General features: G+C 37.6%; 2 protein-coding genes across 3 annotated transcripts in view; both read right to left on the reverse strand.

Annotated features, from left to right (window-relative positions):
• The window catches only part of LOC139117470 (atrial natriuretic peptide receptor 1-like), a 65,210-nt gene that overhangs the window by 17,146 nt on the left and 31,555 nt on the right, over positions 1-16,509 (reverse strand). For both annotated transcript variants that reach the window (XM_070680597.1, XM_070680596.1), the window contains exons 3-6: positions 14,610-14,745; positions 14,229-14,323; positions 4,199-4,330; positions 2,933-3,017 (exon numbers count right to left, since the gene is read on the reverse strand). The gene's annotated coding sequence lies outside the window, so the exon portion shown is untranslated. The remainder of the gene's footprint in view (positions 1-2,932; positions 3,018-4,198; positions 4,331-14,228; positions 14,324-14,609; positions 14,746-16,509) is intronic.
• Positions 2,468-14,631, reverse strand: LOC139117725 (receptor-type guanylate cyclase gcy-28-like). Its single transcript, XM_070680968.1, has 5 exons — positions 14,610-14,631; positions 14,229-14,323; positions 4,199-4,330; positions 2,933-3,017; positions 2,468-2,583 (listed from the first exon to the last, which is right to left on the reverse strand). The coding sequence occupies exons 1-5, from the start codon at positions 14,629-14,631 to the stop codon at positions 2,468-2,470; spliced, it is 450 nt and encodes a 149-aa protein (XP_070537069.1).

Below are 16,509 nucleotides of genomic sequence, written 5' to 3' on the forward strand. Positions count from 1 at the left end.
AAACGAAATCCATCAAAAAAGTGGTGTGGCAATGTGGTCGTCATAGCGCAACTAAGGTTACGATCGCTAATAATTTATTTCATATTCGACCCGATTTTGCCTATATAGCTATTAAAAATTACTGACATAATCTTTAGATGATCATTTCGATATCAGTTGTAAAAGGAACTTAAGTTTAAGGAAATCCCTAAAAATTATTTATTTAAAAGGGTAGAAATAAGACATTCAAGTAACATTCAAGAACTGCCTGAAAACTTTATGACAACTACCAAACTAAAGCGATGAGCGCAATGTTATTAGATTAACGTAAAGAAAGTTATGAACGCTTATCATTTATTTCGTAAACCAACCCGGTTCCCGCATATACAGGTATTAAAAGTGGATGTTTCTGTAAGGGATTATTATCTTTGACGTGAGTTATTATGAGTACTAAGCTACAAAATAATAAATAACGACTACTGTCAAACATCTCAGAACAGAGAAGATAGTTAGGAATAAAATATTCAAGCATGAAAGGGGACTGCCCGATAATAACAGTGCAGTTACTTTATAAATGTGCCACAGGCAACAGAGAGCGAAAAGAAATCTTTTGAGAAAAGTGGGCGTATAAAACTTACTCAGCGAGATACATTGCATGGAAATACATCTTGCCATTTGAGTTTGTGCATTACATACTTCTGCCAGGTCAAAGTTCGGCAATTTAACAAGTAGGAACCTGATTAGAATAAGATTAACTTTTAAAGCTATTTCTTTCTGAAACGTTTCCCCTCTTCTCTGATTTCAAATACACATATAGACACCAGTTTGTAAGCGAGAAGACAGTATGCTTATCACAAGGCACTGGAGTAAACTTCATGCCGCGGCAGCATACCTTTTGCAGGATATGTTTGAAAAAATATCGAATCATGTCATGTTATTTAACTCGTTTGATCAAAATGACTTCTCTGTCGAACTGTTTGTGAAAATTGAAAGAAATTGACAATGTAAGGATAGTGCTTTTGTATGTATCTACACATAAGTCGATAGGATTGTAACTTAGATGGCACTAGCCACGGGTAGCCCTCTACCTTAAGTGGATTAAAAATGCAAAAGTATCGAGTGAACGAAACAATCCGTTGTACTTGCATCACAGTCTCTGTATCAAGTTTCGATCAAAGATACGAAGTCCTACTAGAAAAAATCCAATGCTACAAATGAAACCAATTCTCAGATCACCATGTCTTCCTCTACATTCTACAAATATGTTTTTAATGTTAGGCCCGCACGTTTTATATACAATAGAGATAATCCTATATTGACCGCGCTACATGAATACGCGTGGCAAATATCTGCTTGTTGACATACAATTTAGTGTGACGTCTCTTACACAAGATGAATTAAATACGCACTTGGATTTACGATTCGTTTATTCCCTGCCAAGTAAATTCAGCAGGTGACCCAATGACAAGCCGATAATTGATGGGAACACATTAAATAAAGTCAGAGTAAAGGCATGTTTGGCTCAACATAGCCAATATATGGAAGACTTTGTCTCAAGGTACTTAGGCAAATAAGTCAGATAGCTCAGTCGAGAAAAATGTCTCGTGATTTCAACATTAATGCCTCCGTCACTTTCGTCATTCGTCAGTTTCATCGAAGAATGTGTCAAAGAGGAATTCAAACACACGCATTCGATCATGACTAGATAAAACATAATGCATATATATATATATATATATATATATATATATATATATATATATATATATATATATATATATATATATATATATATATATATATCAGTGTCAGTTTCCACGCCAATAAAGGCCTTAGTTCAGCGAAGGGAAAAATTCACAGTATCAAACAAACTGCATTTTGCCTATCTATCTAAGCGAGAAACCCTATATCAAGTGTTTGCCTGTCCGTCCGAGAAACACTATAAAATTTCTTGTCGACCTGTCTCATCGAGAAACCCTAAAAGATATATCAGTTTTTCTAAAATAAGGTCAGGAACATGGATCAACATTGATCCGTTGAGCCTATTGGTCATGAAGACATGCATGAACGTTTCAAAAACCACACAGCATCTTGGAAAAGTACTGGTAATTTTTAGAGCACACGTATTAAAACCATGATATCTCACTCATTTCAGATTTTTACTCAATGATTGTACACTGTAGGAAAAAATTGCGAGACTGGAGCGAAAACGTGACGCTTTCTCGCAATTGGTGAGAATCTCTTGTTATTCTCACCGCTGTCGGTAAGAATTTTCTAATTCTCACCGGTTAGCTGCGAGAAATGCACTCCTTGGTGAGAATAAAGTATAATAACAGATTCTCACCGGTGAGACTGGAAATTCTCACCAAGCACGGTGAGAATGTATCATACTCATCATTCACTGGCGAGAATCAACCAGACTCGCCGTTCATTGGTGAGAATCAACCAGACTCACCATTCACTGGTGAGAATCAGTCAGACTAGCTTTTCACTGCTCACCAGTGAACAGCGAGTCTGGTTGATTCTCACCTATGAACGGCGAGTTTGCTTGATTCTCACCAGTAAATGGCGAGTCTGGTTGATTCTCACCGATTAACGGTGAGTCTGGTTAATTCTCACCAGTACATGATGAGTATCATACATTCTCACTATGAAAATTACCATTCTCACCGTGCTCTATGAGAATTTCAAGTCTCACCTGTGAGAATCTGTTATCATACTTTATTCTCACAAAGGAGTGCATTTCTCGCAGCTCACCGGTGAGAATTAAAAAATTCTCAGCGACAGCGGTGAGAATAACAAGAGATTCTCACCAATTGCTAGAAAGCGTCACTTTCTCGCTCCAGTCTCGCAATTTTTTCCTATAGTGGTATTGATTATCTTTTAGAGCCATACGGAGCACTATCAAATAACTGCGTGGTCGATCCCCTAAACGTGAAATGTCGTATCCTACCTGTAGTAAAGCGCACCAAAGATGACACACGCCAAAAGGAAGACGCCGACAACAACGCCAATAATGACCTGAAGTGTCGAAGCATCTGAAAAAAAAACCAGATTTGTAATGTGTAGTGAGGTAATGCAATGATCGGGGAAATATCATTTTCAACATGGAGTTTAATTGTTGTGATAATCAGCACATCATTGGAGTATATACGAAATAACCCCTAATGATCGCCTGGCAATTTTGGTATTTATACTTTTAAAGATATATTCCTCCCTCTGTTACACATGTGACTTTATCTTTTTGATTTACTTTGAAAGACGTTCTTTTCAATGTTTAATATCATTACATGCCCAGGATCTGTTTTTCGAAAACAAACTTTAATGGCCTTAAAAACATTCTCAAGTTGAAATATTCCAATCGACCGGCTGATTAAACCAGCGTCAGCTATTCCATAATACTGACGTTGCCTTGGTCCCGACTAGTTCCCAAAATGTGTAATTTTGTATTAGCTAAATGTATACTAGAATCTAGTCAAATGGTTTCTATATCGCATTTCTACATGTGTAGCCATATTGGATCTATCGTATAACGAACTGATAAGCAGGTCAATTACCAAACGGAATAACTTGCGTGGAACTCGACAAGAGAAATTGTAACGTAATGGCCAACAGGTAGACACACTTGATAATTTCATATATCAAAAAAATGCCTATTTCAATTGCTCAATGTCAAGCGCGCATATAAACATTTGTTTTGCAACTTGAGTCATGACATAACTCGTGACGGATATTTTAAGCTCATGACCATACGGTGGCGGTGCTTGATTTGAGAGAAAAACCTTCCGCTGTTGAACACATTCTTTTGTTAACTTTTAAAACCAAAAGGACCCGCTCACATCTTACCATTGGCTCAAAATAGGTAACAAAATCGCAAAGAAGCCGCTGAGATCGTATTGCGAAAAGGCGGTATACATATTTACAGCGCTAGCATAGAACGTCGTCTCTAAACCGAATTTATGCCTCCAGAATAAAAGACGGACGGCACTCGAACCGTCAGTCCCAACTGGACGACTGACAAAGCTAAGAAGATTCTCATAACAGTATTACATCGGTATTGATAGTCATGCTGCCGGTATAACTTCGAAAATACATTTTCTCGCGTGAAATTGATGAAAATGGAAAAGCAGTATTGGAAATCCCCCTGGACAGAGAGGGTGAGATTAAGGCGACATCGCTGGAATTGAAAATTCAAATCATTATGCTTAATTAACACTACCTTCTTCGGGCAGTATTCATCGAAGAAACCACAGTCAGGAATGTCGTCTGGGGGACCAGTAGCGCCTCCAGGCCAATGAATATCTGCAACACGCTCAACAGTGCCGGACTCGCCGTAGTAGTTAATAACAGGCTGAAACGAACAGCATAGTAATCAATGACAGCTTCTTAGTGATATATAGCCTTACATCATTGGCAAAAATGACCTTAACATTCAATCTTGACAAAACAAGAGAAAATTAAAACCGCAAGGATGTCATTGTATTAGTTTTAGGTATTATTTGGTGAGAACTAAGGAAATGGTTAATCGGAACGTGTCTAGTCCAAGGTTCTAAACTTAGAAAGGGATAAGACGGAGCATACGAAAATGTAAGTACGAAATGATCAAAGATGAAAAGAGACGGATAATTGAGGGGGGTGATTCAAGAGATAGGTAACTGACGTTAAGACAAAACATTTAAAGAAGCAGCAAAGAGGTGCGGTCGAGTAGGCTACCATATCGAGAGGCCACGGTCTCTTTACAGTTCAGGTAACTGATAAATGAGTACGAACAGCGGCGCCTGTAGGACAAAAACTTTGAGTCGGTATATACAGAGCCGGCCTCGACAGCTCAGTTATAGAGTGTGTACATTTATGATAGCGGTTGCGTGGTTGGGATATTTATTGGTTGATTAAGTGGCCAACGATGCGTAAATTGATATACGATGCATGGATATCATTTTGATTTGGTATTGCTCTGGTTTTAATTTCCGTTGATGTTGGTCACCTTGAACTGACGTGAACGATCTTAGTGCAAGTCTATGACGCGATCAATCATTAAACGCGATAAATTGACAAATGGATATTGTTACGTACGAGCGAATTTGGTCAAATCTGTCGACTCAATCGTCACAAACCCTAGATTAGGTCATTGAGAGGCCCTACAACCCAGAAGTTATTGTAAAATTAAGGAAGGGATGGCTTCATAAGAGATTGTTTATAAATTCTAAAGAAGAGACATTGATTGACATAAGTTGAAGAACAGAGTTTTCACGCAACTTGCAAGTAAATTGTTTTGCCAAATGGCTGTTTTCATTAAATGCCTTAAAACAACCGAAACGTGTTCTGCCACTTGATGACGATGTTCGGTAGTATATGTGAAGAATAAGAATATTGTTTGTTGAAAGTTATCGCGAATGGTATGTAGGCCTATTGAACGTACTGGAACGTCTGCTCATATCAAAGGTAATCTTTCTGTCTGTCAACATAGTTACAAGGATTCTAATCAGCCATTCCAGTATTTTTAAATACGCCGGTTATATAGTTGTTATCTCTTAAGACGTGATCAGTTGGAAAGATTAAATATCGAAAAAATGGCATATTTCTTTGGGAAAATGATCAAGCGTGCGGTGTTTGCCCTCTTTCAATCGCTTGAAAAGGGCTTCGTGCCACAAACCTTGCAGATAATTCTTGTAATTTCTTTGATTGCAATACATTCTCGCAACACATCTCTAGGCTCCAGTTCTTCACTTAGGAAAATGATGATGATTTCGCTGCATTACAAGTTTCAATAACTTTCATAAGGTCATGAGGAAGTTTAATAAGCTAATAGGCTAAAGTCCAACAAGCATATAACAGTGTGATATTGACAAACGAGCAAACTACGGAAAGACATGGGCATACCAGCAAGCACCAACAAGCATCCTGTTAATTGCGATAACTATAAATCAAAGTAATTTTACAGTGCCAATAGAAGGCGGAAGTTGAAAAAGACAGTTAATGGCAAAACCTGGTTAAACTTATCGAGGCAATTCGCTTTTCAGTCACTGCTTTCGATAAATTCAATAAAATATGGTCTAGAATTGAAGTATTAATCTTTTCAGTTGACTTCATACCACAGTGGTACTAACTCTGAAATCTGAGTCAAGGATTAAATATTCACATATTCATCAAGATGTGCAGCAAACTCGAACGGTAGACATTTCCCCTACAGGCAAGACTCTGACTCTAATATACAGTGTTGCAATCGCGGTGGGTACGAGGAAAACGGGATACGCAGAATCGGATTCAGTCATTCTCAATTTGGTGAGCAATCAAACCAAAGGTCTTGGTTCGGGTCATTTGAATTGCATGTACATGTTCATTGCGAAAATAAAAAAAAGGGTCCCCGGAATTTTCTTCGCAGATGCTTGTTATTTTGTTCTTACATCTTTGTTATCCAAGTGTTCGGTGTTTTAGTAACTTAACCCTGCAACAAAATGGATTCTTCTCGTCCTCTGAGCATATCAGCCACAAAATAACGTAAGTTAGGCGATAAAAGAACACTGATAGTTTTAATGTAATTCCAAAAAGATGGACAACAGAATTTTCAGCACAGATTGCGCCTTTAAACTTACAAAATAATAGACAATGGCGGACATGTCCGTGTAAATACATTATATTTGTGTCTGAGGTACACTTTGGCTTGTACTATTTGTTAACGTCGTATTCAAAACACGATATTTCCACTACTTTGAAAATAGTAAGTGTTATCAGAGTGTCACATGATATTTACAAGTCAAAGATTTCTTTGGCAATTAAGAAATTGTAAACATCGTGCCGCTGTAAAAGTGAACAATAATTCGCGATGTGTTTCACTGACAAATTACGAAGCAAAATCATAGAATTCCAGTTAAAGCTTAAAGCAATTAAATGTTTGAATGATAAATCGTCTCAGAGAATTTATCAAAAACTGCGTACTTATAAACAACACCACAGGTGCGTTAAAATGCCACTGATTATGCTTTGTACGTGTATCATGATGACCGAGAATACAAACGGGAGTGTTTTAGAGCCTTGTTACGATGATAAAATATCCGTGAACAGATCAATGAACTGCCTTTAAGGTGCGAATTGTGTTTTTTGCCATGCATATCATTATCACCTGTTTTCTCTCTCATAGGAATACGCGTAGTTTAGAAATCATTTTAATGACAGGACACAATTTCACCGTTTACTCGAACTGCCTGGGAATGAAGTGACAAAATATTAACCCATATACGTGTGAAATAATTGCATGAACATAGGCCATATCATTCGATTTCTGCTCGCATAACATCGGAAACATAACCGTTACTCCAAATATCAAAGTTGCAAGTACGAACATGTCTTCCGTTGTAGCGGCAATAGAATTGCAAAATCAAACAATGCATATCTAAATTACAAAACTTTGGTAAATTGTAAATATTATATGACTGTATGCTAATATTTGTCACATATTAGATGTTTGTTGGTTTTTACTATTTTGCTTTTAATACTAAGAACGTTTCATTACTGAATATAGACAACCCCTGGCTCAAACGTGTGATCATTATTCTCAGTTATTGCTGTTGAATATTCACCGCTTTACCCAGCAAGTGATCGTTTCCTGTCTTTCATTATCAATTAAGTTCATGTGTTCTTACTTCACGTAGAAGGCAAATACGGATCCTTTGTGTTTCCACATATTATCCCGGTACTCTAATTCCTTTGGGTAAACTCGAATTAGGATATTGCCAGGTCTAGGAAGAAAAACCTAACGGAATGGATGGAATATTTCTGATTGCTGTTTAAAACCAGTCGATCAAGAAACTTGGAAGTGCATAATATCCGTGATATATTCTGTTGTGAAGTGCATAGCAAGCATTATGAAGATTTACAGGGTATATTATTTTGTTCGCCAGTTTCCATGGTATCATGCGTCATTGCCACTATACATGTCTTCATTTAATTAGCATGAACAATATGGCAATAGAAACCTGTACATCAAAATGTGCGCCCAAATGATTAAAAGTGATGGCGTGTGTGTGCTAGATAGCGACACTGGGTCGACGTTTTCTTCCGTTGTACAAACAATCATATCGACGAAAAAAATTATAAAAAACCGGTAACGCATGAATACATCCCTATTGAAGCGTTAAATATTTTAACTACATGCTTAGATGAGTTAGTGAAATAGTCATCATATTCACAGCTCGTGATAGGTTAATCAATCATTGGGTTATTGTCTGATGTAGATTAATGAAACCAGGCCTCTCCTTTTACATTCGATGAAACGTCGGTGTACCCCCCCCCCCCCCCCGACTTTAGAATTCATGTCAGGCTCTCTGTATTGCTGTCTGTTACACTTCGTCACTTACACAAAACGTTTCGGAACCGTCCCTGGCTTGCTATCAAGGTGGGCTATGTGACAGCCCACTTCAAATTTTAAAAAAGTTAGAAAGAGTAAACGCGAAAAATGGTCTGATCAATCAACACTCATTCACTTAAGATAAATGTGCATGCAGAAGTCCTACACACAAATGAAGAAGCTTTAGATGCGATACAGTGACTATAAAGTATGATATCTGCGTTCTCTCTTCATTAGATAAGGATACATGGTTCTTTACAAAACTAATTAGCGTAACGAAATTTGAATGCATATTCAGTAGTCCAAGGAGATAAATAATGTTTATCAATGTTTATAAAATTAGGTAAAGGAATTTACTCTTTTTTTCGATCAAGGTGACAGAGGTGATAGATTAGAGTTTATTACACCTCACTCATTCAGCGTGCACTGTCATTGGTTAAACACGACTCACGTGACATATAAAAGAACGTGATGATGCCCTCTGCGAATGTAATGATGCCCTCTGCGAACTTGATGATGCCCTCTGCATTTGATATTACATTGATGACGTCATTTTACTTACTGCGCGTCCTTTCTGCGCAAAACAAATTGTCGTTCGCTTGTTGTACTTTGCAGTCGGCAACTTATGGCTGCGAAACGTCATGCAGAGCTGTCACCGGCACAGTTAGACGATATTTTAATGCAAGTAAACAGCAAACGAACGAAAATGGCAACAATGAATGCAATTTCTGTGTTCAGCGACTGTGCAAGCAACAAATTTGGATACGCCACCGAGGAGATCGGCAAACTCTAGCGGCAACCCTAGACTCGGCACTGACATCATTTTACGCTGAGGTCCGGACTCAGAAGGCGAACTGTACTCGAAGAAGTTTTTGTGTTTTTGTTTCTTTGCATGTTTGCTTGTTCGGTGTAATAAAAATAATAACACATGAGAGCTAGGGTAATATCACGATTTTTTCCTGCCCTCGGGCTGGTGGTCATGATCGAAATACTGTTGATGCCCTCACCTACGGCTCGGGCATCATCAATATTTCGATCATGACCACCATCCCTTGGGCAGGCAATAAATCGTGATATTGCCCTCGCTCTCATGTGTTATTATTTAAATGTTTCCAATCAGACAAGTCATTAATATTGAATCTAATGGAACGTCAATGGGACGCCTGTGATATTCTATGAAACCATTTAAGTGTTTTCTATTCTTCCGGAGTGAAGACTCTTCGCTTAAGCCTCAGCGGCCTTTTCACTAGGAAACCACTTTTTAAGAAGAAATGGCAGTTATGAAACGATTGCCGCAATTAAAAATCGACCCGACAAAAATTGACTTGACTTTGCTTTGTTACAGCAGAATTCTGATGACATTATCAGAGAGAGGCTGTACGAGAACACTTGCAGAGAATTGCGAAATACTCGACGCCATATTTTTTATTTCGAAACGTAATTGATTAAGGTAACTCGTAGATTGCCGTTTCCTTGAGTGGCAGAAAAGGCGAGAAATCTTGAATTATCATGCATTTTCATGAATCATAAGACCTCTTAGTGCCAAACTAAACTTGCTTGTGGTTAATACTGCCGAAGCGAATCTGTAGCCTTTTTCAGCACTATGAAGTTTGTGAACCTTGTAGAGCCGCCGCATGGCCCGGATGCACAAAACATGCAGCTATTAAGTCAAATACTCTGAAATCTCTCAATATATTACACTTTATTTTGAAAGGTTCAGCGAAGCAAACTCAGCACATGAAATGAAATAATGAACCACACGCTGGGATAACTGTTGTCTAACTCTATTGGATTCAAACTGGCAGATGAAAAGTAAACAATATCTACAATAAATTTTACATTTCCTTATTTTAACAACATTATGTGAAGTTTGCATATATTCAGTTATATGCAGGGGTCAGGCATCATTCGATTTGTACCGTTAAAAGCACGTCTGGGCTTCAACAATCAACATTTTCAAATTCTACACACAGCGTATAGTAATATCAACCCGATTTAGATTTAGTCACCTATAGCATGCATCCACCACGGTATGTAGTAATGGATGCAAGGGATAATGTTTTCTCAGATGTATATACATGGAGCAAAGACGGAAAGGAAGAATATGTTGAGTACTAAATCTTCCGCATTGTACTCACAAGGACGATAACAATGAAACAGCAATGTGGTATGTAAGTTTACAAAAGATGTCAGGCAATAATCAAATAAAGAATCGTTCCTCTTTGGGTCCGTTGGTTGATAAAAACTAAAAGAGTGATGGACTGTCGTCCTTCGGCGGCTAATTGTAGCAATTGTCCATAAAGTGAGGATTAACCTGAATCTTTGGTTTCAAAGAATCGATGCAGTTAATACCAGTGACTCTCTCTATAGAGGTGAGTCTGATTTTTAGTACATAGGGCTGGAAGGTATAGGTTATGTTTGCAGAGACGCCAATAATATGTGAACGAAACCAAATGTACATTTAAGTGACAGTGTGTACAGCGTGAAAAATTTAAGCAAAGAATTTAAAATTGAAAACAAATATTACTATTTCTGACATCTTGTATCTACTTTCCTTACTAAACTTTGAGAAACAATAATAGAGAAGATTGCGCTGATCGGATTGCATTGAAACCAATGATTCAATTATCCGCGGAGAATATTGGCAACCTGGTGAAGGTGTTAGTCATTAATTTTAATAGATGTGTCAATGTGTAGTTAATGTACGTGTTAGGAATACGTGAACTCCTGTAGGGCTTACGAGATCATTGACCTTTTATGCAATTAATTATCAATGTCTAGGAAAAAACTAAGAATCTCTTTTTTCAAAAGCTCTATGACAAGATATATCGAGGGAATTGAAACAGTTTAAGACGCATTAACCCTTTGAGCGCTGTAATTTTTTCCCGCCAAAATTTTAGTGCAATATTTTACCAATTTTTATGTATTTTCCTGTAATTGTTTTGATAATTTTGGATCAAATGAACATCATACTTTACTTGCTACGTTTTTTCTTAAAATTTTGGCAAACATCTGAGAAATATTGACAGGGGTTTATTTTATAAAGGGAACAAAAATAGCCTTTGGCGCCCAAAGGGTGAAATAATATCAGATTGGATGGTCGAAATAAGGTGAAATAGTTTGTTTGTAGCACATTATACCTTAGACACGCAAAACATCTTCGGTCACTTTTGTTGTTTTACCATTTTTGAGCATGCGCTACGAAATAAATCCTTCCTCCAAATTGTTTTGAACGTTAAAAATGAAGGTCGGTGTAAGTTTACAAGTTATATGTCAACAGTTCCCTTTTACGTATCAGCCTCGTGTGTGAATGTATGTGTGTGTGTGTGTGCATATGTGTGTGTTTGATGCAATTCTTATGTGAGTCGTATTTGTTTGTTTGCGCATTGATCTTGATGCCTTTCCTCCAAAATTGATTTTAAAGAGCAGTTTCGGCCCTGTGCTATCTGTCACATCTAATTATCGCATTGTCTCTGCGATGCGTTTTAAATTTCATAGCTTCAAACGCGAGTTAAACAATATTGACGGTATTAATATTTAAGGTCCATTGATTCAGAAACAAAACGAAGTAAGAGCTGGCAAATTTGCCTTGTAAATTCTACATTTTGAGAGAGCTCGCTGCAGATTGCACCTGTCTTTAGAAGCTTTAGTCCTCTGTAAGTCCAAATACCGAGCGTGTTCCGTCATTCCGAATAACGCACGCACATCACAATAGAAAGCAGCAGGGCATAAGAGTTCTTGATCAGACCAAAGTTCCTCGTTTATACATTCGTAACGCATCACATTGTGCTTATCTCCTTTCAGGGACAAACGGTGCGATTCGTTATTGCAAATGATCAACGACAGCTGTCCTGTAATGCATGCGCCATCTATTATCCTCGACACGTCCTTTTCGATCCATGCGACTTTGCCACAACCGGTAGACTGGAGTTCGATCAATTTCAGTCGTCGGTCAGAGGGAGAAATGTGGAAGATATCGTCATACATCTAGGTTAATTGCATACAAATAGATATATTTTCTCTTGATGTTTTCTATTCCACGGAAAGTAGTAGTGCAAAACTTGAAATCATAACAAAGTTAACAAGCTCGACTTTGCAGTTTGTTCCCCCCCCCCCGGGCCGGGCCTTAAAGCGTCATCGATTAGAATTAGTTTGTCTAATGAACCAGAATAAATGGTATGCTGGTCTACAGTGTACATATTAGCTCGGAGTCCAAGTTCTGGACAGGTTAATAATCGACTGTGATATACGCCGCATCCACCAAAGATGTACATCCGTCCAAATAATCAAATAATTTAGTGGCACTTGGAAACTTCGTCACCTCTTTACGGGTAATATATTTGGCCGAATCCAAGCGCGCGCGCTCTCTCTCTCTCTCTCTCTCTCTCTCTCTCTCTCCTCTCTCCTCTCCTCTCTCTCTCTCTCTCTCTCTCTCTCTCTCCCTCTCTCTCTCTCTCTCTCTCTCTCTCTCTCTCTCTCTCTCTCTCTCTCTCTCTCTCTCTCTCTCTCCACTCACTCTCTCTCTCTCTCTCTCTCTCTCTCTCTCTCTCTCTCTCTCTCTCTCTCTCTCTCTCTCTCTCTCTCTCTCTCAGGAAAATTCTTTCATTTATGATCACATCTCGATTACCATAAAATCACATAATGTAGCGCTACACCGTCTCATCATCACCCGAAACGACAAAGTCATTTGACCTTATACAAATCCCATCGAGCTTTGTGCATGATCTCAGCATGCAATTGAAGTCATGCTGATAGTAATTAAATATGTACAGGGACAGCCCTGTAGTATATGTAGCTCTGAACGACCGTTGTCCTGTCTATTTTAACCAAAAGTAAATATGCAATAGTCATGGATGTGCCCTTAGGAAAATTATAATTCATTTTACGTACAATTGTATGCAATGAAATTACATTATTCAAGCAGAACGATAAAATATCGTGAAGACTATCGTTGATAACACACAAAGTAATATATCGCAATTATTGAATACAATAAAAATCTGTTCCCAGTAATGAATATATTTAGACATGGTCGACGGGAACAATTAGCAGCCAGCAAAATTAAAAAAAATCGTCGAATAATCAAGCTGAACTACTGTGCGAATGGTGTGATTCGAGAATGTACGAATATTGTCTGTAACATTTTCAACTCGTATATGGTATGCGGTATTGAACTGGAACCGCGAAGAATTTCTTAATTGCCTTCTAAAGTCATCGAATTTCAAAGTTACATTTTAGAATGTCTCCCTGCAGTACGAATGAGAAAATCATGAAATCGCTAATATTCAAAATTCATTAAACTTTAGCTGAAAAGAAAAGAGATCCCCCAAGTAGGAAATTAGGAGTAGAAAAGCCATGGTAAAATTTACGAATAGTTCGATTTTCTGCCAATAGGAACAATTATTCTCTATTCTGTGAAGTGTAAAATACGCTTTAGGGTGATTTTCACTCTCAGTTGTAAATATTTAAAAGGGACTAAAATCACTGTGGAACAACGCATTTCCGGGGCATTTCCAACACTTTTACTCCATTACCCAACAGACCTAGCGATGCCATTAGACAGAATAGGATTGTGGCGACATTTTTTGGTTGGAATAATGTGTGAAAATTAAACATGAAATTGATTTTGTATTTGATGGAGGAAATGGAACATTACTAAGCCTTATTCATGAATGGCAGTGACTGAGCATTCTTCACCAGTGCTTCCATTTTGAAGTGTTGTTCCTTTAAGCTTGTGAGAACTTCAACTGTTTACATTTATGATATCAATGACCATGGGCTAACCGACCGTTGACAAGTTAATTGTGATTTTCTATATCTCAATGAAATTCAGGTGGGAGTCAATTTCATTTAGAGCATAGCAGCATCGAGTTTCGGTAATGGGGTGTAGGTGCAAAAAGCTCACCTCGAAAATTCCAAGTGTTGGATTAGTCATGTCTAAAATTGAATAATCGGCATTTCTGTCACCCTTCTCATCTATGGAAACATTGCCTGTAATACCTGTGGACAGACAAAGTCCATAATGTCACATATTAAACACGACTAAAATGAAGTGGTGATAAAGGTATAGCCATTTCGACATCGAAGCTCACGGAAAATATGTCGTCTGGTTGCAAGTAGAGCTGAATGTGACCACTTTTCATTGAAATTAAATAAAGGACATTGCTGCATATCATTTTCAACTGCAAGTTCAGAAAGTTTTTTTTATGAAAGCAAAGACTGATGACAGTGATACACAAGAACACCGACTCACTGGAAAATGCGTACTTGTTGAAACTAGTCTTACCTGTGAATGTTCTGTTCCACATTTTTCTCGTAATGGCATACCCATCATTAGTGTCTTCGTTGTTTCCAATAGTTTCTTGCAAAGCAATGGCATACAGTAAAACCGCATCGTGGAAAGCTCCGACAAAGTTATTAACCTACGAATCAGATGGAACGATTTTAATGGGCGTGTTCAAGAAACAACAACAACAACAGCAGCAACAACAACAACAACAACAACAACAACAACAACAGTATATAGTTTATAATGTCGTGTCAGCATTTTGCGAGGAGCGATGGCTCCAACTGCTTATGTATGAGCAGTGACTAGAATTATTTTACGAAAGACAGATTATTAGCCTTTGCTCTTTCAATTAATGTCTAAACATCACCTTGATGCTATAATCTTTCTGTTTCTTTGTTTGTTTGTTTGTTTGTTTGAAACACTGACAAAAAAGTAAGAAGTGGAAGTCGATTAAAAGTCGTTTGAACGTACAAACTACGTTACAACTACAAATCATATACTTTAAGTAACTTAAGGAAGGAAACAGTTTAGTTTTACATTCTGACATTTATTCACATTTTTCTCTTTCAATTACTGATGTCTATGAAATATTCTTGGACTAAAATGAATATCTCAAACTTGTTTTTGTAATCATAAAATTTAATTAAAGAATGGTTACTTTGATGATATGAAAAAGTAATATATGATGGACAGTAAGTTATCATGACAGTATTGCTATGACATCACCGACGGAGCTCTCATCAGTGGTTTGGGTTGTGCAACATATAAATTAGGCATTTGTCATCTATAGTTCATCTATAGTACATGTGTTGCCACAACAAGAACAATAGAGACAATGGTAACACATTATGATGATTTATTTTTAAAGGGAATTAGCCAGTATTGCAATACAACAATGTATTCAACTCAAACATAATCGCTAGTCTGCATTCTGACATCTGCCATGATTCATAGTTATTGGGATTTCTCATATCGCATCGTTTGTGTAACCATTTTCCTTGGTCATGTCAAACGGGTCTGTGATGACTACTCCATCATCCCTCAGAAATCCGGGGTCAAAGTGTAAACTTAATTACGGAGACGGCTGTTCTGGGGGTTAAACCCGTGCGAAACATGACCTGAGGTGTTTAAATTGTATCATCACTTTGGATATAACAGGTATTATGTTACACATGTCAGCGAACTTATGGGGCATTAGTGTAGCTATTTTTTACATTTTCGGTTGATTTCAAATCGATAAAAAATACTCCCCTGTACGAAACAAGTCATCCGAACATTTAAGTCAGTCTTCCGTTAAATTAATTTGTATCCTGCCGCGATACTGCATAACGCTGTCACATTTTGTGACGTTTCTTGACCTTTTAGCGGGTCACACGAGGTAACCGTGAAAAATTGAGCTGTGGTTCATATTTACAGTATGAGATGTACCTTTTTGGACTAGATTTCGTTCTTAAGTGTTTTGAGTAGCTCGTCGAACCATACTTATTCTTTGCGTTCGTGTTAGATCCACTTTTATGTAACATTCTGCAGCATTTCCAAGATCTGAATTACTTTGAGAGTCTTTACTAAATTATGCTATAACCAGATACGTGTCTTGTCATATCATCACTAACAGTTCTTCGTTGACAGGAGAATTACACCCGTGGCCATTTGATGTAATCAGAAATTCTGCTTGTATAAAGACTTGAGACAAATATACCACTTCCACACATTACAGTCCCATACTCGATAATTAATTTACAATGAAGCAACACCTTTTTTATAGGATCAATGCTATTGGCATTGTACAAACTTTGTGTGTTCCATGCAGACAGTGTGTCTGAGAGAATTGAAATCAGCTGCACCGGTTCCGTAAATCTATAACAGAATCACTGTGATAAGGAGAAAACTATGCATA

The sequence above is a fragment of the Ptychodera flava genome, chromosome 18, assembly GCF_041260155.1.
Source record: "Ptychodera flava strain L36383 chromosome 18, AS_Pfla_20210202, whole genome shotgun sequence".
Lineage (NCBI taxonomy): Eukaryota > Metazoa > Hemichordata > Enteropneusta > Ptychoderidae > Ptychodera > Ptychodera flava.